Source organism: Arvicanthis niloticus, chromosome 17 (assembly GCF_011762505.2).
Source record: "Arvicanthis niloticus isolate mArvNil1 chromosome 17, mArvNil1.pat.X, whole genome shotgun sequence".
NCBI classification, from domain to species: domain Eukaryota; kingdom Metazoa; phylum Chordata; class Mammalia; order Rodentia; family Muridae; genus Arvicanthis; species Arvicanthis niloticus.
The window spans coordinates 22,854,272-22,878,050 of record NC_047674.1 but is presented as its reverse complement, the minus strand read 5'-3'; the positions used below and the strand labels follow the sequence as shown (position 1 = coordinate 22,878,050).

General features: G+C 36.2%; 1 protein-coding gene across 6 annotated transcripts in view; it reads left to right on the top strand.

Moving 5' to 3' along the window:
- The window catches only part of Nyap2 (neuronal tyrosine-phosphorylated phosphoinositide-3-kinase adaptor 2), a 270,048-nt gene that overhangs the window by 65,159 nt on the left and 181,110 nt on the right, over window positions 1-23,779 (top strand). Inside the window, exon 1 of one of the 6 annotated variants that reach the window (XM_076914929.1) lies at window positions 12,462-12,629. The exons of the other annotated variants lie outside the window; for them this stretch is intronic. Coding sequence (XP_076771044.1) covers window positions 12,538-12,629 — 92 coding nt within the window. The 5' untranslated portion in view covers window positions 12,462-12,537. Of the gene's footprint in view, window positions 1-12,461; window positions 12,630-23,779 lie in introns of those variants that run through there. 6 annotated transcript variants of the gene reach the window in all.

Sequence of the window (23,779 nt, the reverse complement as noted above, 5' to 3'; positions counted from 1 at the left end):
TGTTAATCCATGCTATTTGAGCAAATTGTGTTCTGTGGATGAGACCTCTTCAATCAAATCAGAATAAACTGTATGCTGCTTTTTGTAAGTGGTTCTGACAGGCTAGGAGCAGTGTGGGAGACATACAGGTGTCTCTCTGTTTACAAAGGCAATAGATGGCCAATGAGAATGCATAAGGAGCTGGAGACCTTGGACTCTATCACGTTTGTTACATATACTGATTTCTGCTGATTACTCACTGAAATGCTACGTGTATTTTTTTCAGTTTGTTTTAATTTATTTTGAGATTATATTTCTGCGCTAATGAAGAAAATTTGGCTTGATATAAGCCTTTTTAAAATTATTGACATCATTCTTCTTCTTCTTCTTCTTCTTCTTCTTCTTCTTCTTCTTCTTCTTCTTCTTCTTCTTCTCATCATCATCACCATCCTCTCTCTCTCTCTCTCTCTCTCTCTCTCTCTCTCTCTCTCTCTCTCTCTGTGTGTGTGTCTGTGTGTGTGTCTGTGTGTCTGTGTGTGTGTGTGTGTAGTGGTTATATTCATACGTATGCACTGTTTGGTGCATTATCCAGTATTGCTCTCTACCTTATTCGAGGAGTCGGAATCTCTCGTAGGCCCTGGAGATTGCCATTTTCAGCTAAACTGACTAGCCAACAACCCCAGGGATTCTCCTTCCCCAAATGAAGGTTATAAATGAATGCATTGTCATGTTGGGATTTCATGTAGCTGCTGAGGATCTGACCTCAGTTCTTCATGCTTTCCTGGACAACATATTACCCACTCAGCCATCTCTTCCACATCCCCTTTTATAACAGTGTCTTACTATATGTGGCTGAGACTGGCCTTGACTGAATGTTGACAGTAGTCCAGCCTAGCACTTTTAAACTTCATCCCCTTGCCTCAGCTTCACTAATGGCTGCAGATTTATCTCTTGGTCAGACTAGTAAATCAATTGATAATTTTTAGTGCTTTCTAGGTCTGTGTATATTTTAAAATGACGCTCTGTGTCATGGAGTACATAACGCAGACAGACAAGCAAACAAAAAGTGTGTATGGTATTGCAAAGGACAAACATCTGAACTCCTCTAACCCGTAGGCTCACTCTACTTTTCCACATTCTGCCCTTTGTTGAGTTCCTATAGCGTTTCTATATTCTCTGACATTCACTTATTTCTTATTCACAAATTAGCCCCATTCTAATTCAGCAGACTTATTAAAACTCACCTACAATGGAAAGCACCGAATTGTCCATTCATCTACATCTCTAATAGTGGCCTAAGCTTTTTTTTTTTCTAGCACAAAACACTAAACTGAACAATTCTATATATAGCCTTTGCCGTTTCTCCCAAATATACCACTTCCCCAAAACATTATTACTTTCAACATTTACCAAAGATTTATGCCTTCATGGCAAATGTGCTTTTACTTTTTTTATTTTTTAGAACAGGGCTGTGCAAAGATTTTTAGTTTGCTCTTTTGTGTGTTTGGGGGCAGGAGAGGGGGAGTAGCCTGAACACCAGGTGTAAATTCCAGATATTTCATCTTTAAGATTAAGAAAATGAGAATGCTGGCAGTCACTTAGGGGATAAAGCGAAGGCTTGGATAGGATATTAATAGAGAACAGGGAGTGTTTGAATTCTCTTATTTCCAGCATCCTTTGTTGTGCTCCAAACCCCAGGTGTGAGTCTTGCTCTGCTCCCCATTGTGAAACTGATTAGGAGTTATGCCAAGTGAGGATGGAGGCAGCGGGAGTTGCTTTTAGGATTTTCCTATTTAAAATGGTGTTTAGCACTAACATATATATTTAAATATAAAAACAGAGAGAACTTCAGAAAAATCAAACTTGAAGGATGAAGAATCTATCTAGATAGTATCTCAGTTCTGATTCCTCTAGATGTTCTAATCTTTCATACTATGGGAGATAATTTCTGTTTGGAACAAAGAAAGCATTGATCAGCTAATCTATTTGGCTTGGCTTTTTATCTCCATAGCTCCCCTCCTTTTTTTTTTTTTCTGAAATAACCTTCCACTAATTTTTTAATACCTCTGAAAAGACTGCCAAAGATCCCTTCCTGACTTTCAATCAGATAATTTTTTTATGTGCCAATCAATTAGCAAAACATTTATTGACTTTCTATTCATGTGAAATACCATGCTGGACTCTGTGACTCTGGAATGTACAATAACGCCTTTCAAATTTTCTTAGAGTAGTAAATTAAAGAAAAAACAACACTATGCTCACACACACACACACACACACACACACACACACAGCTACATTATATGGAATGTGTTCATTTGTTGAAATAAGGTAACACATTCTTACTGAGTTCCTGCTGCATGCTAGATACTCTGACACTACGGACATGTGAGGATTTAGAAAAGCCCTCAGAGTTAGTATCTCTGGTGAACCTGTCAGAAAGTCAGATAGAGGCGAATTATTAAAGCTAGATTAGATTTGGTTGAATAATTAGGAAATCCATTTTGTGGTGTTGTTTTCAGGCTAAAGAGAAGGAAAAAGTACATAGAAAACAAGAAACAGCTGGAAGAGGAAAAAGATTATTTAAACCATTGCTCTAACTGAAATGGGTCATTTATTCTAGGAGGGGTTGGTGGTCCAGTTAAGGTTGTAACTGAGTAATAAATAAACAAACTTACACTTAGAACATAAAATATCAATGAGAAAAGGAAAAGTATATAAAATAAGGTATTGTAAAAGATTTTTATAAACAAGAGGCAAGTTCAGTTAATCTGATAATCTCTTGGAGAACATATCTATTTGGTGAGAGATGACAGAAGAGAGGAGAAAATTAATAATAATAATAATAATAATAATAATAATAATAATAATAATGGCGTGCTAAGGACTTGAAGAGGAGAGAAGGCAAAACATTCACTTCTAGTGGTAATACTGTTTCCATGAGCCATGAACTTGATCATAGGTTCTATAACTTTGGATTCTTTCCTTGCCAACTTTTTCTGTGTGTTGATTCTACTTGCACAACTTGAAAAAAAAATGGGGCTAGCCGATAACAGTAGAGTTCTTCTGATGGTTTAACAACAAAATTATTGCAGCTTGTTATTTATCAGGTACTCTGTAAATGGTGAGTGACTATCCGTATATCTTCCCATTAGACTCACATTGGCAGAGTGTAGAATATGGATGCTTCCTAATGTTGCCTATGGTGTGGTGTGTGTGTGTGTGTGTGTGTGTGTGTGTGTGATGCATGTGGTAAGACACTGATTCTGAATATTAGTTTAAAAGTTTAGTTTCCTCTATTTTCTTCACTTCTGCTCATTGCTATCCCCCTCTCTCTCTCTCACACACACACACAGAAAGAGAGAGAGAGAGAGAGAGAGAGAGAGAGAGAGAGAGAGAGACAGAGACAGAGACAGAGACAGAGACTCCCTAGAGCTACAAATGAAAGTAAAATCTCATTAGGTTGCATTTTGATATATTCATTAAAATCATTTGAAATTCTACATTTTAGAACAGAACTGTGGTCTGGCATACATGGTACAGGCTTGAATTTTTTGGTCTGGCTAAAATGTTTGCCATGCTTGAAGAGTCAGCAACTGAGATAAAAAGCATCTCTCCATGATGGGGGAGGGCATGATTCTGGCAGATTCTGCTTTCCCACAGAACACAGGGCATCATATATCTTGCATCAGTAGTCAACCTTCTTCTCAGGATGTAGTTAAAGGCAAAAGCAAAAGTAGACCACACATGATGCTATTTGGCTGAATGGTAAATATACCATGTCAGATATTACAGAGACACACATGTAAAATCTCACATAAGTCTTTCATGAGGTATTTTTATAGGACAATGCTGGAAGTCATGGCCAACGTGACTGACTTGCATCCTTACCCTTAGAAATTTGCACACAATTGAAGCTAAAGCTGGGCTGAGAGTTGACTTCTAAGTCATGCTAGAGCAGTGTTTCTCAACCTTAATGTTGAGACCCTTTAATTCAGTTCCTCACGTTGGGCTGACTCCAAACCATAAAATTATTTTTGTTGATACCTCATAGCTGTAATTTTGCTACTGTTATGAATCATAGTGTGAATATCTGTGTTCCCCAATGGTCTTAGGTGACTCCTGTGAAAGGGTCATTCGAATTTTTAAATGGGTCATGACTCACAGGTTGAGGACCACTGTCCTAGATGAATTTTAACCATGCCTCTTTTGTTTGTGGAAAGTAACAGATAATAGTAATAGATACTAAAGTTATTTAAAAAATTTCTGCCAGAAACCACATTTGCATGCTTGTATTGTAAAATGGCTGTCCTCAAGTGATGTAACTGTTAATTTAAAAGCAACACAGAAATTCACGTCCTGGTGTGTGCTTGCATTAGAGCATATATGTGCATGTACAATACACACACACACACACACACACACACACACACATACACACACACACATATATACATGTGTGTGATATGTGCATGTATAACACATGTGGATACATGTGTGTATCTGTATATGTTCATTTGCACACATATATGTGTCTGTTTAAAGCAGATTAGTTTATAGGAATTTTAAATCATGATATTGACTGATCTTAATTGTTGGATATTACTATAATTGTAGGTTATAAAAATTGTCAGATTTCCAAAACTGTATTTATTACATGGTAGTTGAAAAATAATATTTTCTATTAGGCTGTTTTTATCCTCTCTATACAAGATGGCATTAAAGTTCCACTGTGCTCAATATGAGTGGAACTGACCTAAATGGGTGCTTTATCCAATCACCTGCACAGTTGCACTGGCTGGATAAGCATTTATAGTGCATTGTTCCTGAATTCCAGGTCTTGGATGAAATGCTTTATGGAGGCATTACTCTATGCATTCACATATGTCCCATGTGAAACCTACTGCCTCCCGTAGCTTAAAGTGACTAGATGCATCAAAATTCAACTGTCCCTAAAAATATTAGTCTATTTTCAAACAGAGTCCAGTACTGATACTTTAATTACAGCCTGAAGTAATTTATCAAGAAGTTTAAAAGTCTAATTTTCTATTTTCCAAAAGTGTTAATATCTAAATAGAAATTATATGTTTTAAATTTAAATTCTCAGTCACCATTTTGTAAGTTCTTTGGAAATAAATAATTGAGACATATTTATCCTTGCTGGTAGTAAGTACATGTAATATTATTCCTCATTTCCCAAAATATCAAGTTAGTCACTTTTTCTGAATGTACTTGTGAGTGAGAATATACCCAAGTAGAGGCAGTCAACATCCTTGGTGTGATGTTTGAATTCCAAGTAGACCAGTAGACTATTTTCGAAAAGGGCCTTTTGTGACTTATAAAAATAGTATTATCATTGCTTATGGTTTTCATGCTTCTGGTGGACATTTTTGAAAGAAAAGAAAATTGTACCCAAAGCATAGAAATAAGGCAGATATAAATTATTCGCTCAAATATTTTTATGATATGTAATTTGTAATATTTCACTGAGGACAGTAAGCTTGTCCAAACTGACAGAGCTTGGAGATTTTTTTTTTTTTTAGTCTAGTTTTATATGATAGCTGAACAGCACTCACAGTCCAGTGAACCAATGAGGCCCCTTCTCCCTAAGGACACCAGCTCTTCTTTGTTCTACTGTGCCTCTGTGACATTTGACATTCTCTGTGTAACCTTAGTTAGTAGCAGTGCTGAGTTTGAAAACAGAAACAGAAACAAAGAAAAAATGAAGCCTACTTTTATTTGGTTGTTGTGAGTAGAAATTACAAATCATACAATGAAAGGATTATTTTGTTCAACATGTTCTGAAAAGGAAGACTATTTATGTCATCATCTCCTTGGGTATAGTATTCTCCATTACAGATTGAGAAAACTCTTAGACTCTCAAGTGTGAAATTTACTGTTTAAAGCAATAAGCCACATATACTGCTTTAATGAACTTTTTTCTGATATTGTCAGGCTATTTTAATGTTGACCAGGCAGAAGTACAAAGTAGTTAGTATTTTGCATAAAAATTTCTATGCCATACTTCGTGCTAAGTATTTCTTTTCTTTCTTTCTCTTTTTTTTTATCAGTTCTGAACTGATTTCTCTTTGAGAAATGGCAAGGCACCTGCCTGCATTAAAGGAAGTTACATGTTTAGAATATGTCTCTGTGGTAATGATTCTGGGGCACACAAAAGCTTATATGAAAGAAGTTTTTCCTATTTCAGTCAAACAAAGAGAAGCCAGAACAGCCAGAGCCAGAGAAGCTAGGTGACTCCTCAATAATCATGTGAAGCCAGAATCCACTTATAGAATGGGTCAGAGTTTGATGGTACTAGAGAAGATCAGGATAGTTTTAAAGGAAACTCAGTAAAAACTAAAAGAGACAATAAAGGCCTGCAAAGCAAATCAGCTTCGTAGGTACCTGAAAACCACTCTATGAAGGAGTTATGTGAGGTTTCTGTTTGTTGTAAGGACATTCTATTTGTAGTTGCTCTAGCCTATTGTCCTAGAAAATATGTGACAGAAACTTTTAAGATATCTATTTTATCTTAAATACATTATCATATATATTATAAATGTGTGTGTTATATATAAAACATACATATGTAAATAAAACTATATATGACAGCACAGTTAGAACAAATGCATGTTATCAATTTCTCCATCACTTTCCTGAATCCAGACATTCAAACAATAAACTGAACTTCGGTTTGTGAATGTCTGTGGATTACCATGGTAATATAAATCTATAAAAGTTGATTTCAAGGTATTAAATATTAGTTACTGAACTTGGATAGAAATGTGATCTGTGCATAATTACATAGCATAATAACAGGCAAATAAAGTCAATGTAAAAGACTTTGAAATGCAAGAAATACTGAAATAACTACTATAATCAGAGAGGGTTTTTATACAATGATTTTTCCTAGATTTATCAAGTTATGACTTTAGATAGCATTGTTTTAAAAAAGTTAGCTGTGTTTAACAAACCTCAGAAGTGTACTGAAGCAAAACAAATATTGTACAATGCATGTAATGTAACATGCAACACAAGTCACATTTTGCACATATAAGATGCACATTTTGTATATGTTCAGTGTTTCTAAAATTTAACATGCAAGTAACTGTTTTAGGTACCTTGTTAAGATCCAGACTTTGAATTGGTAGCCTTGAAAGTCAATACCCTAACAATTTCTTAGATATTGTTGGCCCATATATCAAACATGGCATTAGAAATAGCTTGACTAGTTTCCTTAGAGGCTTACTATTTAAGATTATCTATCTGTCTATCTATCATCTTACTAACAAAACATATTAATTTGAGGTTCAAATTCTATATAAAAAGACTGATGTAGGGTCAGCAAAATGGCTCATCAAGTAATGGTACTTTTTGCCAAGCTTGATGACCTGATTTCAATCCCTGGGCACTACATTGTAGAAGGAGAGAATCAATTCCTGTACATCAACCTCTGATGATCACATCTCCATACATGTACAATATCATGTACAGACACACATATACTCCACTCCCACATACAATTATTCTTTGACATACACATCTCCATACCTGTATAGTATCATGCATACATACTTATTAAATACATACATGCACTCATATTTTACACACACACACACACACACACACACACACACACACACACATATATATATATATAATTTGAAAACTTATAAGCCAAAGCCAATTGGGGTGGCTTCTTTAGTTCTTGTTAATCTCATCTCTGGAGAAATAGAGACAAGCAATCTCTCCAGTTCAGTGACCAGGTAGACTAACCTAATTGGCAAGTTTCAGGTCCGTATAAGTTACTCTCAGTAATGCCCAAGGTTGAACTCTGACTTCTGCATCTATATATATCCATACATACATACATACATATCCACACATAAATATATATATATACAAATTATGTAAATTTTAACCTATTTTTTCTCAACATAAAAGTGATTCAAAGACATAGCTGTTGATGTCACATTTACTAATGTGATAGTACGATGGTTCAGTTAATGAATCTCTTATGCTAGAGAAAAGCAAGCAATGCCACACTTTGTGTGTGTGTGTGTGTGTGTGTGTGTGTGTGTGTGTAGTAAGAGCAGTACTTGGGAGGCTGAGATAGAGGTATTTCAAGTGCAAGGCCAACTTGAGTTACAGAGAAAATCAGAGTTAGCCTGAGGAACTTAGTGAGACCTTGTCTAAAGAGAAACATTCGCTCTTGCTGGTAGTGTAGATTATGGATAGAACAATTTCCCTGAGTTCAATTCTAGAGCTGGAGGAAGACATAAAGAGAATGAGGAGGAGGAGAAGGAGGAGTAGCAAGCAGAAGGAAGAGGAAGGAGAGAAAAAGGTGGAAGAGAGGGTTTTTGTTTGTTTGTTTTTAATGTGTAGGATCTGAAAGGTAGTTATAGGAACATGGCCTTGGAGTAATTAAAGAGAAGCAATGGAGGTATTATTAGAAGGAAGGAAGGAAGGAAGGAAGGAAGGAAGGAAGGAAGGAAGGAAGGAAGAAGAGGAGGAGGAAGAGGCTGAGGGACAAAGGAAAATAGGAAATCAGAGATCTAGCACTGGTGTGGAGATATGCTTTAAGTTTTCAATAGCAGATGCGAAAAAGAGCCAAAGGAAAGAAATAAATTTATAAACTATTCAAAGAACATCCAACCAAGAGAAGTGTTGGAGGGAGGGGAAGGAATTCCAAATGGCAGAATTTCTCTTTACTCTTCAACCTGGTAAACAAATCCACTCTCATTAAGACCCATCCCTTTGAATTCAGAATAATTTGCATGGCAGTTTTCTATTCCTGTAAAATGTGGTCAGTCGTTCACAATTTAACATACAAGTTGTCCTAAATTAACAGAAAACCTCAGTGTTTCAGAAGTGCACCAACATGTTCTAGCAATTTAGTAAACAACTTATTGAAAAAAGTCCAGACAGTTTGAACTACCCTAAGTAACCCATTGGGAGAGTTAAAAGGAACTGTTTCTTTATGCTTATCAATAGTTTCTTAATTAAACAGTATACTCTGCCAAAGGCTCAACTTTCTGCTGGTACTCATAGTTCAGCCAGAAAAATAACTTATAATAGCTTTGTTGAATCTTTTCCAATACACTGTGGAAATGCCTAGAATTCCAAAGTACTATAGTTATTTTTTTTCTTTTTCCTTCTTCTTAGTTGACTGTCAATTACTCAAATGCATTTGATTGTGCAACCACCTTGAATGTTACACTATTCAGAGGTCGAAGTTAAGTTGTTAATGTATAGAAGTATCTCATTTCCTCTCAGAATGAATAATTTCACCCAAATTTGCCCATTGTGGTTTCCTTTCCCCCAACCCTGTTTTCTGTAAAAGAACTTTACTAATGCAAATGTCATTCCATTTCCATATTCCTCCTTCAATTTCCAACCAATCCCAAAGGGAAATATATATTAATAGATTCTAATTCTTTAACTTGTCTACTGATGAGTCTTGGACTTCAAGCATGTAACCTTGATAAAAGTCAAAGCAAAGTAAGTAGTACTTTCTAACAAAATCTAAACTGCTCTAAAATGGTGAATTCTTAATAGATACCATTGTTTCTGATAATCTGAAATATACTTAATTTTTAGACAATAACTCTATAATATTTACAAGCTTGCTAATTTTGTATGTAGATTCAATAGCTATTATTTACAGGAGTTAATGGAAAGAGCGGATTTGGCCAAGTGCATATTTTAGGAACCAAGAAGATACACACATGCACACACACAGGGGCTCACAGAAACTGAACGAAAATCATGGAGCCTGCATATCTAGGCCCTCTGCATATGCATTACAGTTGTGTAGCTTTGTCTTCTTATGGGACTCCTAACAGTGGGAATGAGAATGTATCTCACTCTTTTGCCTGTTTTGGGGATCCTTGTTTCTCTTACTGGGTTGCCTTGCCAATCCTTGCTATGAGGGAAGATGTCTAATCTTATTGCAACCTGATATGCCATGTTTGGTTGATATTCCTGAGAGCTCTGCCCTTTTCTGATGGGAGATGGAGGAGTGTATTGAGGTGAGGAGGAAAGGGAAACTGGAGTCATGATGTAATATATGAGAGAATCAATAAATAAATTTAACAAATAATCGGAGGCATAATGGGGATAGAAATGAGAAGGTAGCTGCTAACTTAGTAGGTGGGTATAAGAACTATTTCACGTATGAAGGATCATTCAGAGGAAAATGTGCTTCATCTGGAACCAGTAAGTTCTTACAAAGGAGGGGGGTGGAAATAGTGTGGAGCATTGAGGCAGAAGCATGCGGGCTTTACAGGAGAACAAGACTTTTGTTTGGTTAACACAAAAGAGACTATACAAAGATAGCAGAAGGAGTATCCAGGAGAAGTCTGAACAGAAAACCAAGAGGAATGCCCAAACGAACCCACTGGCAATATTTAAGCAGTAACCAGAATTCCATATATAGCTATGTCTATAAAGGTGACTTAAAACTTATTTGTCATGGTTGTGATTGGACAATGAATGATGAGGTTTTGCTTTTCTTCCTTCTATGTGTCCAATTTGTAAAAAGTTGGGATAGTTTAGTTCAGTGCCATGTGACAGATGTTTCAGAATTAACTCTCTTAAATATAGGTGCAGTATTCCAGCTTGTTTACAGTGTCTTTGGTGTTTGCCACCGAAAAATTTTTTTTCCTTATTTCTTGTTTTAGAATCACTGTTAAGTTTTATGACATAATGTCTGGATATGAGAAACTTTGTTTGAAGAATACTGATCTCCGGATCCTCTTTCTTTTTGAATGTCATTTGTTTAGAAATCTTTATTGTATTATATATACTCCCTGTCTCGAGAAATAGTCAGGTTGCCCTTGTTTCTTGGGTGGTTTTGATATATCAGTGTTTTCTTCCATGGTCACTAAATGGGTAGGCTATAATGAGTGCCTTTTCTTTTTCTAGTTAGTTGTTATCAATTAATTTAATGAATTTTTTATTTATTTGCCAAAGTCCTACAATAAAAATACCATTCTAAATTTAGTCAAGACCTCCATTGAGTTTATGTTCTTGTTCTAAACTTTGATGTAAAGTTTGAAAACCAATGTTTTTGCTGCTTAATAAATAGATGAATAAATTAGAAAACAACAGTATGAAAAATGCAGCCACAGTGCCAATGACCAGTTAAATATTTTTGTAACCTCACCTGACAGATTAAGTAAGAATGCTTGCTTATGAGTCACCACTCTCCTTTATGCAATAATGTGAAGCAATAATTCTGGTGTTTGAAGACTAATATGTAAAGTAGATAAAATTTGTAGCATTCTTGGTCCAAATAGACTCTGAGAGACTAGTGTGTCTATTCTCTCCATCACTGTCCTCTCTCTCTCTCTCTCTCTCTCTCTCTCTCTCTCTCTCTCTCTCTCTCCTTCCCTCTCTCCATCCCTCCCTTCCTCCTTCCCACCCTCCCTTTGACAGTCATTTATTCAAATAATTTCTTTTACTTTCTAGTTTAGGCAAATATTTGCCAAGTGCTTTAATTAAGAATAAGATGTTAAATCCTGAGCCTTTGAATTATGTGATTTTATCCATAAAAGTAGAATATTACAATAGCAAATGAAGACGAACAAACATACTCAAAGATACACATAGACACATACAAACATACACACATGTTATGCCTATACAAAAACAAATATACACATGTAGACATAGACAGATGCACATATATGCATGAAAATACATATCCTACACAAACGTCTAGTGACAAGTATGAACATTGGTGAAAACCAATAATTTGTAAGCATATAAAAGACTGTAATGTGAATATAATTACAAAGCAGAACGATACAGAAGATCTCTTCCCTATACATAAAAGACATGGTGAGGACTCTTATTTTATCATATTCTGTCCCTTTAAAGTGAGATTCTGATAGTACCTTGCTAAATCGATTTGAAACCCTTTAAGTCTCCATACTTGAAATTTAATAGTAGAGGATCCATTAAGGAGCAAAACATCTGTTTGTTTTTTATTTTCCTTATAAAATTTCAAATGTTTTCTTTACCATCTTTATGTATTATATTCACAAATGTCTGGGGGCGGTTGCTAGGGACAGGAAAGCATTAAATATAGGATGTTTCAAACCAATGTGATGGTCTTTCTTGTCTCAACTGCTTTTGCATCTTTCTGTAGGTTTTCCTTGTTTACCTTGCTAAAAATATATCCACATCACATCAATAAGATACTACTTGATATCTTTAATATTAAATACATTGAACAAGAGCTTTCATATGCCAGAAACTGTTAAAGAGGAAACCATAGCGGCAATGATGGATTATTCTCTCTTTACTTAAACACAACAAGAAACCAAGCCTTCCTGGCTGTTATTTTATGTTCTTGCTGTTTAGCTGCTGGATGTCTCCGTTGCCATTTCTTTCTCCCCGTCTAGGTCTAGGATGATCAAATTCCCTCCTCTAGGTCCCCTAGCTGCATTCCCTAGGGAGCTTTGTCCCCAGCCAGCCCTATCCTGAGCAAATGACTTAGGTAAACAAGTGTGCAGTCTTGCTGAAAATGGGAAAAACAAGAGATTAAAAGACATGGAGAAAATGCTCCACAGCAGAAGAGTGAAGCCTGAGGACCCATTAGTTCAAGAATTCTGTGGACTGTTTAAGACCTCTTCTGACAGCGGGTAAATACTTTTTCCCTTTCTAAGGAGAGCCCATGTTTTGTTTTTCTAGTACATGTGTTGCTATAGACTACCTTTGAGGTTTTGTACATTATTAATTTATTTGCAGACAATGAATAATCCAAAATTCATCCATAGCAAATGTTTAAAAAACAAGTAATATCACTGTTCTACAGTGAACAGCACTATATAATATATCTGAAATCTAGCCAAGAGGATAGTTGTCACATCCTGTCAGATGTATTTATCATAAATGTAAGTACAATAAATGATAATTCAGAGGTTGAAGAAGGGTCATAGATAGATTCATATTCCAAGAATAGATCCATTGCCACCGGAGTCTAAGTTCATTGAATTATATATGTGTTCAGAATTTTGTAAGTCGAGTTAGATTTTAGGAACACAGTTGGGAAATTAATCAACCATAATGCACAGTCCCCACCCTAATTTGAAAAGAGACATCAAGGTGGGAAAATTGCAACTTCTCACCCATCTCCAGAGCTGTTGATGAAATGTCAGATGCTCAGTGAAAGTAATGGCCAAAGTGTCTTTGTTTATAATTATGTATACTTGTGCCCAAAGTATTATATACTCTTACAAAGCATATAGAACCAATACATATGAAAATATTCAGATATATAATAAACACAATGTAAATGAATAGTGTTAGAAATATACCAAACAGAAAACTCCCACTAAATTAATACTTAATTTAGTTCTCAAAATACTAGCTAATTTTTAGTGGTACACAGATATTTGTAATAATATTGATTATATTTAATTTCCCAGAATAAGATGATGAGAAGTATTTCGATGAAATAATTTGTAATATGAAGCAACGTTATGTTCTGTCTCAAAATTTTAGGCTCAGGAAATTGTTCTTTTGAAAAGTGAGATTTTGATAATATGAAGTTGTACCAGGGATGAAAGTCTCCCTTTTCCATAAGGATTGAGAAAAATAATAAACACAGGTATCTCGATTATAATTTTCCAAATAATCATATAACAACTCCATAATTTTTGTAAGAGGTACTCATATGTGTTAAGATATGTTTTGGGGGTTGTGTTTTGCAGGGTGTTGTTTTCCTTGACCACCATAGTAATCAATCACTTGGATGTTTATAAAAATTACTTTTATAACTTGGTACTTCGTGTGGAATCCATGTATCTGTGAAATGTATTTGCTCCTTACATTTTTACTTTCTTAATTCGTGTGTGTGTGTGTGTGTGTGTGTGTGTAGACATATGTGTGGAATACGTGCATGTATGGAGATCAGAGGAATGCGGTCCAAGTTAGTTTTCTCTTTGTACCCCGTGGTTCCTGGGATGGAATTCAGATTGCCAAGCTTAGTGGAAAGCATCTCTACTCATACAGACATCTTGACCCATCCTGTTTCTGACAATTTTAAAGAGCCAGCAGTAATTACAAGCTTTTGTCAAACTTAATCTTTTTTTTCTAGCTTTAGCTATAGGATGCATCCTTTTTAATGCATGGATTGCTAGGTTTTCTTCCTAATTTATAAATCCCATGAGACACAGTACTTAGGCAGGAGCACCGCATTTCATCAGTACCTGGCTACTTGGTGCTGGCATCTATGGCTTTTGTGTGGTCCAGTCTTACTGATTCAGAAGCTGGAAAGGCTCATTTTCTGTTTTGACCAAACCTTCTGAGTAAGTTTTGGTTCTCAGAAACAGAGTAGCACCAGCCTGCTTTCCACTCAGACTGGTATCTTTATACCATTTTGCCAGTGGCTCTTCAAAAAGTCTCATAACTTCTGTTCCGACATCAAGTTTTTACTTTCCTTGACCTGACAGCCTTTTGCATTGAGAAATGATCTAAGAAGGAGGTAGTAGGAGCAGCCTGGAAGGTTAAGTTGCTCTCAGGCTTGAAGAGAAAAGTACGGTGAGCTCATTTGCTCACAGCATCTTCTTAAAGGAACAACATGACCTGGCTCTCCAGGAGACAACTCAAGGGCTTTGGAAAAACAGAAGAGAGACATTACCACCATGGCAGCCTATGCTGGAGACTTCTCAGCAGAGATACAGACTGAACTGATATCTGGAACTAGATAATTCTTTGCACGGTGATGACTTTGTGTATTTCAGAATGTTTAGCAGAATTGGTGACCTATCATGAGTAGATGTAAGTAGCACTCATCGCTGCAAAGTATGACAATCAAAGTCACCCTTACCTATTGCTTAATGTCTCCCGGAGGTAAGAATTTGCTGTTCTTTGGTTGAGAACTGTCACCTTGGATATTCCTTCCCTTGGTTCCCTTCGTGCATGTCAACTTTTGCGTTAGTGTTGTCTAGTGATGCTACAGATGAAGCAGCCCTTACTTTCTGAGCCTAATTTTCTTGCTATTCTCTTAAGATCCAAGGCAATGAGAAGAACCCTAGCTTCTTGAGAAGCTTCATTGCTTTTCATGGACTAGAAATAAGGAGTGAGAAAGATTCAGTGATGTCTAGAGGACATTCAGTGCTCTTATCTTGGCAACAGTTCACTTTGGGAAAATAGGCAAGGGTGGCAGTTGTGGAAGTAGATGAGCTGAATAGAAAACTGCCAGCTATTAACATTTCTGTGGGTGGTAGATGCTGCAAGCTTTGATGTTGCTGAGAATTCTCTGAAGGTCTGTGTGAGCAGAGGATCAACAGTATTTACTGTTAGTCTGTGAGGCACTGTGGAGCTGGGATTATGATATCAGACAAATATGATCTCTGCTTCCAAATGCCACTAACTTCTCCATGGAGACATTCTCTTCTCATAAAGGACCTTTGAAATAACCTCTGGGTGTGTATCTGGGCATGGCTCATCTAAACTTCGCATCTGATATCAAAGCAATCATAGTTAAGCTGCAGGGTCCATTTTTGGAAATTAGGTGGCTGGAAGAAAATCTCTGATATGAAATCTGCTGGTCCCCCATATCTGCTCCTCTTTTCTAAATTCAGTTTTTCATGCTTTCTTCCTTTTGGGTAGACTATCTGATATTAACCATTATTCAGTCCACCATGTACACCTGATATCCAGCTGTACCCTAGATTAAAAAAAAATTCTAACACAAGGAGCCTTACTCTTAAGAACATGTTAGCCGCGTATAGAAGAATAACCCTGGAGTAGGGAAAAGATGGCAAGCATTTCTAAAATCACTGGTACAACAAAAACCAAATGGGCTAAATCTCCATATCAATGCCAGCTGGCAGCTTCATCAGTGTCCCATGGTTCCACACCCCTGGGCACTCTAGGTTAAGGGTGGCTTTTTATTTCTTCTTTCTCACTCTCAGAACAGTGTCATTTTGTCTCTTTTGTCCTGGGATAAAGTGTGAAGAGGCACTGCCCTTCCACTCCAATTTTGGTAAGAAGTAAAGGGAGAAAACAATACATACACAAGGAACAGCTCTGAGAGACAGAGCCCAGGATCAGGATGTTCCTCCCAGCTTCCTATGACTTCCAAGCTTTATCCTGTAGATTTCTATCTGCTTTCTTTACAGGTAAATTTTAACTTAACAGACTCTATTGTGTAATCTGAAACAATAGAACTGTGTGATCTAGTAGGCAAAACAGCCGCATTTCTACACTGTAGTGATTGTAAACAAATAGGAAATGTCTTTCTCTGTGTACTGATTGTGTTTTGATAATGAAAGGGACTGCATGCTTGGTCTGAGGTAAAAGGAAGGGTCGCATTTGCAATTAACAAAGAAAGCTTAGATTCAGTATTGACAAGGTTTTCTTTTTAATTTTCTTGGACGTTTCTTCCAACTGACTCATTGGCCATTATAGTATTTAAACCAAAATTTATTGATTTTCAGTTTATAACCCCACTGGTACTTCAAAAACAGAACAGCAGAAGAAATATTAATTGTTCTCCACATCTCAAAGAAGAAACAAACAAACAAGCAAACAAACAAAAAATGAGCTTTGTGGCATATGCCTAATGAAGCCATAGATGCCAAAAACAATGATCCTTGGCTTTAAAAGTACAAGGACCAGATTTTGTTTATTTAATTTAGAGGAAAAGTTAAGTTGCTCACTTTGTAAATCAGTCGTATAAACTTAATGCCATTTTGATTTTGTCTCTTTAATAGGGCTTTTCTTCCTCAAACTTTCCAAGTAGGCAATTGCGTCTTTGCTTCTCTCTAATGAAGCTGGTTTTGCTGTATTTTCTGAGTCTACAGAACTAAATGACTCAACTGTCATAGATAATTTTTACAATAATGGCCACCAAATATACTACTGGTGGCAGTGAAACAGAGATTTCCTTTCAGGAACAATCTAGTTCAAAACTAGAACAGGGATGGGTGCCTCTCAAGCAAGAAAATGAATGTTTGCCAGCCCCCACCTTGTTGAGAAGCCATGGGGAAAAGCTGCTTCAGCTACATTTATAAAATGCATGGTGATAGACAATCTTTGCTCTCAATAGAAATGCTTCACCATGCTCGTTTGCCTTCCCAACCCTAACACAAGTCCATATTGGCACAAGACAATGTCTTTGTAGACCCTATTCTTATCTATTTCAGGTTGCTGGTTTTCTTTCTGGGACGTTTGAGTAGTTAATAATAGTTCTATATCCATAATTTTATAGATCCTTACTTGTCCACTGAAATCATATCAAATAACTCTTTTTCCTTTTAATAAATAATAGCTTTTGCTTTACTCAGAGAACCCCATTTATCCATAAATACAAGGTCCCCCAGTTACATTTGATGTTCAATAAAGCAAGGTATCCTTCTCTTAAAAGCACCAGGCTGGGAACATGCACAAGATTTAGCTTCTCAACCCTGGCTGTCCTGATACAGAGCTCTAGAAAATTGGCTGACCATTAGTGCCTTGGAACTTTGACTTAGACCAAATGATAGAACTCTCTAGAGATGCATCTCAAAAGAAATACTTTTAAAATCATCCCTTGTGGATCCAGTGTGCAGACATAAGTAAGGACCACCAAATAATAAGTCTTTTCCCAGAGGATGAACATGTGTCTATGAGATTCTTGCCTCAAAAAGCACAAGAATTACTGAAAACTCTGACAGACTCTTGGCTGTTCACAACATATATCTGCATATTGTTAATCAATAGGACTTATAGCCAAGCAACCTGCCAACTTGACCATGGAGCTGCTGTTTTTCATATCTTAACCATTTAGGAGCTTTTGTTTGCTTGAATACTTCCAAGAATCATCAAACCAAATACTCCAGAGATTCTGGGCAGTGTCTTATTCTGAGACCTAATTTCCATTTCATTCTGTTCTGTTATTTTGCATTCAGCATGCAGTGATATCCCAAAGGTAGGTTTTTGATTACTTACAACATAAAAACTCTGGCTGGCTCCATTAACAAGGATGCATGAGACCCATAATCATTATCCTTTGAAGAAAATTTCCAAGACTTCTCCATGGATGATAGAATCCATGCTTAGAATCATTGGTCCAAAACATATATTGCTGTATGAGAGAATAGACCAGCTTTGAAGAAAACTGGATTTTCCTTGTAGATGTGAATGAAGCTGCCTAACTCTTTTTACATTAAATTTCAACAGTAATGTTTAATGTTCTTCAGGTATGATTCCTGGGTAGAAGAAATGATGAACAGGCTAATACTGGGGTGTTACTAGTGAATACAAAGTCCTTTAGTGTTGATTACGAGCCCAGAGACTGATTCTGAGCAAATGTTTAAAGGAATGGGTCTAGTCTATGGAGGTAACAGGATAACATACAAACTGGATGCACACTTGCATTTTTTCCAACATGGAATTACCAGAGGTTGTCCTAAGTGTTAGCAGTAGTTAACACCACCTTGAGTAAAACTGAGTAGCTGAAAGATGGATAGACGGGGGTGTTTATTTTTCTCAGGTTAGCTGACCTGGAAGGAGCATCATATTCTTGACTGATGTTATGAAGTTGTCCATGTGGCCCATTGTCTACCTAATAATTTATGAAGGTAGTTATATTCCACGTATAGCATTAGATTCTGGAGATACAGTGTAAACCATGATAGATATGATTTTAAGCCTTCTAAATACTATCTAACCTATATAGTGTACTTTTCTACCAATGCCTAAAGACTTCTTAACATAAAACTTTTTAATAAAGGCAAAAAAATAGAGTTACATAAAATTTTGACCTGAAGGAGAGTGTTACATATAGAATATTATCTTTAGGTTAATTTTATAAGCAACGTGTGGCACATTTTGTGAAATACAAGAACCAGTTTTGAAGAACTTTTTCTTTGCAAATCTACTACATTTCTTCACCTGTTCATCATCATGTGTCTACAGTTTAGCTGTGCTAGAGCAATGGGGTAAGCCCAACACTCAATAGAGGAATGGAAGACAAAAGGTTTCTTGGTAATAGAGAAACCAACAGAGAAGAATAACTTATTTTAAAATAATAGATAATCAGCAGTGCCTGAACCAGCAGGAAGTGATTACAAAGAGTAGCCATTGTTCTGACAAGATGACTCAGAGGCCTCCAGTACTGGTGGTCAAGGCAAAGAATCCTTGGATACTGCAGAGTGCACTTTTACTACATTGCATGCTTAAGGAAGAAACCTATATGTTAGGCTATATAGGATATCATTAGCTTGATATTAGGCTTTGCTTGTATGATTAGGATCCCTATGATAGGTAGCTTAGTATGTTTGCAGAAAACAGGCTCCCTCTTGTAAATAATACCAGCTTGTCCAGTTCCCACTATAATTGGGAAAAAGAGAATCTCATTCATTTGTTTGGTTTTAGCCTGTCTAATCCAGTACCACTTCTGAGTGCTTAGCTGTGGGTGATTTGGGGACATAGGATTGGATCCCTTCTTTACTTAGTAGTCATGTAGGCTGGTTGTATTGACAGAAAGTATCCTATTGTTCATGAAGCTCCTACATTCTTCTGTATCCCGAGCCCATCATTTAGTATTACCCACTATCACATTTTGTCTTGAACACTGTCTATTAACCCTGTCTTTGCTGGTGTTTTATTTCTTTATGGATTTAAAATCACACCTTAAGTGGCTAAGCATGGGTAATCTCTCAGCAATTTGGAAAATTCAGGGAAAGATAATGCATTTATGAAAAATGTTCTCTATATTTTTAACCTGCAATGAGCTGTTTTGAAAAATTAGTTGCCCTATTTCCACATTTGTGCTGCAGAGCTGTCTACTACCGTTGACTGATAGACATCTTATCCCCATGCTTAGTGCTCTTTCAAGCCATGGGAAATATTTCCCATGAATCTTGGTTACAGATATTTGCAGACTAGATATCAACATGATAATTTTCTTCCTATGTAAAATCAATGGTTATAGGATACTTCCTGTAAGGAAATGAGCAATTTCCCAAGCTATAAAGACTGCATGCTTTGTCCACTTATGTTTATTTTCTCTATGCATTGTCTGCTTTTTATCTAGCAGTACAAGTCTGGAACTCTACTTCTTATCTGATTCTAGAACTGGGTTAGGCTGAAGTGAAGGATGTGGAATGGACCAAAGAGTTGTGACTTGAGTCAACCCAGAGGGAAGAAACCAAGGGTAATGGCATGTCTTTGAGAGGCATAGGTTCAGAGCACATCCATGTGGGCTGATATAATAGGAAGAAAAGCAATCACACATTCATATGCCATAATGACTACTCCATCTCTTTTAAGTGACAGAAAACCCTGAGTAAGAACCATAAGAAGTAGCACTGTTCTAACAAGTTATCGTACAAGACTGGAAGCTTCAAACAGCCAATGCTACATTGTGCTTGCATATTAAAGTATTACTCTTAAACCTATGATGTTATCTGTCATTTCAAAGTTTAAAGCATTATATTAAGACACTTGAACCACTTTTAGATTGTGTGTGTGTGTGTGTGTGTGTGTGTGTGTGTGTGTGTGTGTGATGTGATGTGAAGGTTCCAAGGCATATGAGTTGATTTGGAAGGAGGAAAGGCAAGGAAAGGGGAGATTGCAATTCTTATAATCTCAAATAATAAATTTAATTACTACAATTAAATTAAACAATTTAATTACTACATTTAAAAAACATTCTAAGATTCTATCCCTAAAGTTGTTTCATTAAGACAAAAAAGAATATGTGCAACCATAATGCTGTGGATTAGACAAATGTGCTTCAGAAAATATTCAAGTCTAAACTATCAGATTTTATAACAAACAACTGGCTAATTACAATTTATCTCTCCATTAGAAAAATGAGATAACCATAATCTCTTGGTATATATCTGTTTGAAGTTTGTATATACATCAGGTAGTACCTTAACTCTAGTGGATTTTAATTTTCTTATCACTATCATCACTGATATAAACAATTTAATTACTACATTGAGTTACACAATAAAATCTGGATCCTGGCTTCTGTGTTACAGAAATGAGTTACAGGAATAATCCCAAAGATGAAGATTGTTTTAGAAGTGGAATGTCTCATAACTGACCCCCTAAGTCTGCCTACATACCAAACTGGTTTTTTTTCTTCATAAATTGGTAAAATAAGTCTATACTTGATATTCACATGGACATTGTAACAAACATATTGCATGAAGAAAAAAATGTATTTCATGTACTTGCAAATTGTTCCATTTAGGCATTATTTCCATGGTGAATCGTGCCATAGTTTCAGAGAAAAAGCAGAATATATTTTTTTTAAATGAAAGTGACTTTAAATGCACTCTACAAATATACATCAGTTAAGAACAGCACCTCTCGTCACTGTGTCAGCATCAAATTAGAGCCAGTACATGGCCATCTTCTCAGATCAGCAAAGAGAGATTTTCTTACAATCTAGTTAACCTTTGTACATTCAGTGTGAACAGGATAAACAGTAGTCGACTGTATATAACATGTGGGGTTTTATCCTTTCCCAAGGAAGCGAGCAGACTTGTCTACCTAGCACGAAAATGTCCAAGGGAACTCCCTATTTCCTCTCCCACTGCCCTTCAAGTCTAAGCTTGTATTCATTAATTCATTAATTCATGTTGGAGCTCCCCACCTGGGCTCTCATTTTTTACTTCCATTATTCATTTTGGAAATCATTTTGCATGATGGTACTCTTTTGTTAAAACCAGCCAAGGCATTCAAGAATTATTTTTATAGAGACAACAGGAAAATTTTGATTAGTGAACTTGGTTGGATTCTATCATCTCTGCAGCAGCTATTTTCAAGATCTTATTGGAGTTGGTTGGAAAGAGACTCCCAGGCTTCTCTGCCAAATGTGTGCAATCCAGCGTATGCACACAACTGGAAGCCTTCCCAGTGGCAACTCAAGTCTTTGCAATGCCCGTGAATCAGACTCACATTTTCAGTTACCTCTGACGTACTTTCATTGCCAGTGTGAGTTCTTCAACACTTACTTTTCTTTGTTACTATTCCATGATTTGATTTGTAAAATGACCCTGCATCCATTGCAATACATCGCATAAGATGCGTGAGAGTGACCAGCACTCTTGAGGAAAGAGTTTTTATAAATCCAAGTTTCTGGGAACACTGCAGTTCTTTTGATGCGAAAAAAATGTGACATGCAGTCTTTTGTTGAGCTGGACAGTTACTCAGTGACTCCATCTTCCCCACAAAGCTGGATGTGAACCAAAGTTTCTGTCACCTGATTTACTGTGAACGGCCATTATAACGGAAGGGAAATAGGAAGGACTGCTTTGCTTGACTTTAAAAATGACTTACAGTGGCAAGAATGAATCATTTGCCTTGAGACAGTTAATCACATCCTGCTCTCTGAACTGAGAAGGATCAAGCGCTTATACATTACTCTGAAGTGATCATTGGTCCTGCAAGATTCAACCTCTTATCCCAAAGAGCCATTCATTTTAGATCTACGACAAATCTCCTGTTGTTTGTTTGTTTATTGTTTTGCTTCTCTTTTAGTTTTTGTTTAGGAAAAAGATACCAGGTACTCAGGTATGCAATTCTATTCCTTCTTGATAATTATTCTTAGAGTTAGAGGAATATTTAGAAGAACTGGCTTGCAAACAGATCTTGCATATATTTAATGTATCAAGGTAGAATGAACTGTTTTCATATTATTTTCTGAATGCTGTAGTTTATTTTAGAGAATGTTACTGTTATGGATGCTTGGGGATTTGGGGGAGGTGGGGAGAGGTGGGATAGCTTGGTGCTCGTCTGGAAAGTTTGTGTTCCCAACTCAGTTGATTTTCATCTTTGTCTTTGTGGTCTTCACAAAATGATAATATATAAGACAGGAGATGACTCTAGATATTATTTATGTATATTTCCCATTATATCCCTAGTTAAAAAGGAAATAATACTAACTAAAAACTATAACACTAATCATATATACTCTTAATTTCACCAATATATTCAAAACAGTATGTTTGAATATCAGAGTGAATGAAATTAGTACCGTTTATGTAGCTTCCTTCTTGCACAATTTCAATGTGTGCATAACTTAATAATTAATGAGTAAATATTAATAGGTCAGATAGATATGATATTTAAGCCTCATTTCCTATGATCAAATGTTAAAACAGTTGTAAGGAAAAAACCATCAATTCTTTCCCAGCTTTAATAATGATTATTTCAGTTGGTTGGCACTGTAGTAATGACAAAACTAGGAAACTGAAGCAAGAGATTCACTTGAGGCCAGAAGTTATAGACTAAGCTTGGAAACATCTAAAAATATACAAGCAAATAAAAAAAGACCAAAAATATTTACTTTGGTACCCATAAGGTAATATTTTACAATGAAATGATTCACAGGGAATATATTTTAATTGCAAATCTAGAAGCTTAGGAAGTAGATGCATTTAAAGAAAACTATCACTGAAAGAGGCTGAACCCCACAAGCAGGTGCATGTACTCTGAGTCCTTAGGAGAAGAGGTGATCAATGAAAAGATATCTTGTAGCAAAAGAATGTAGCATTTATTCATCTCCCATGTAAGGGAAGAATTCATCTTTTTATCTTCCTAGCCACTTTTTTTTTATAATAGCAATTTTAATCACCACATTCCAAGCATTTGAGAGAAAGTATCTTGTTCACTGTTGTTGAATGACAATGGCTTAGTAGACTATTTTGCACATTTTACCCTAAGTACCAAACCAGATATTGAGTCATCAGCCATGTGATGTGTCTTTATTGGGCACCAGTGGACATTGGAAATTAACATGTGTGTAAAATCATCATGTAGTAAAACAGTTTTATTTAAGTGC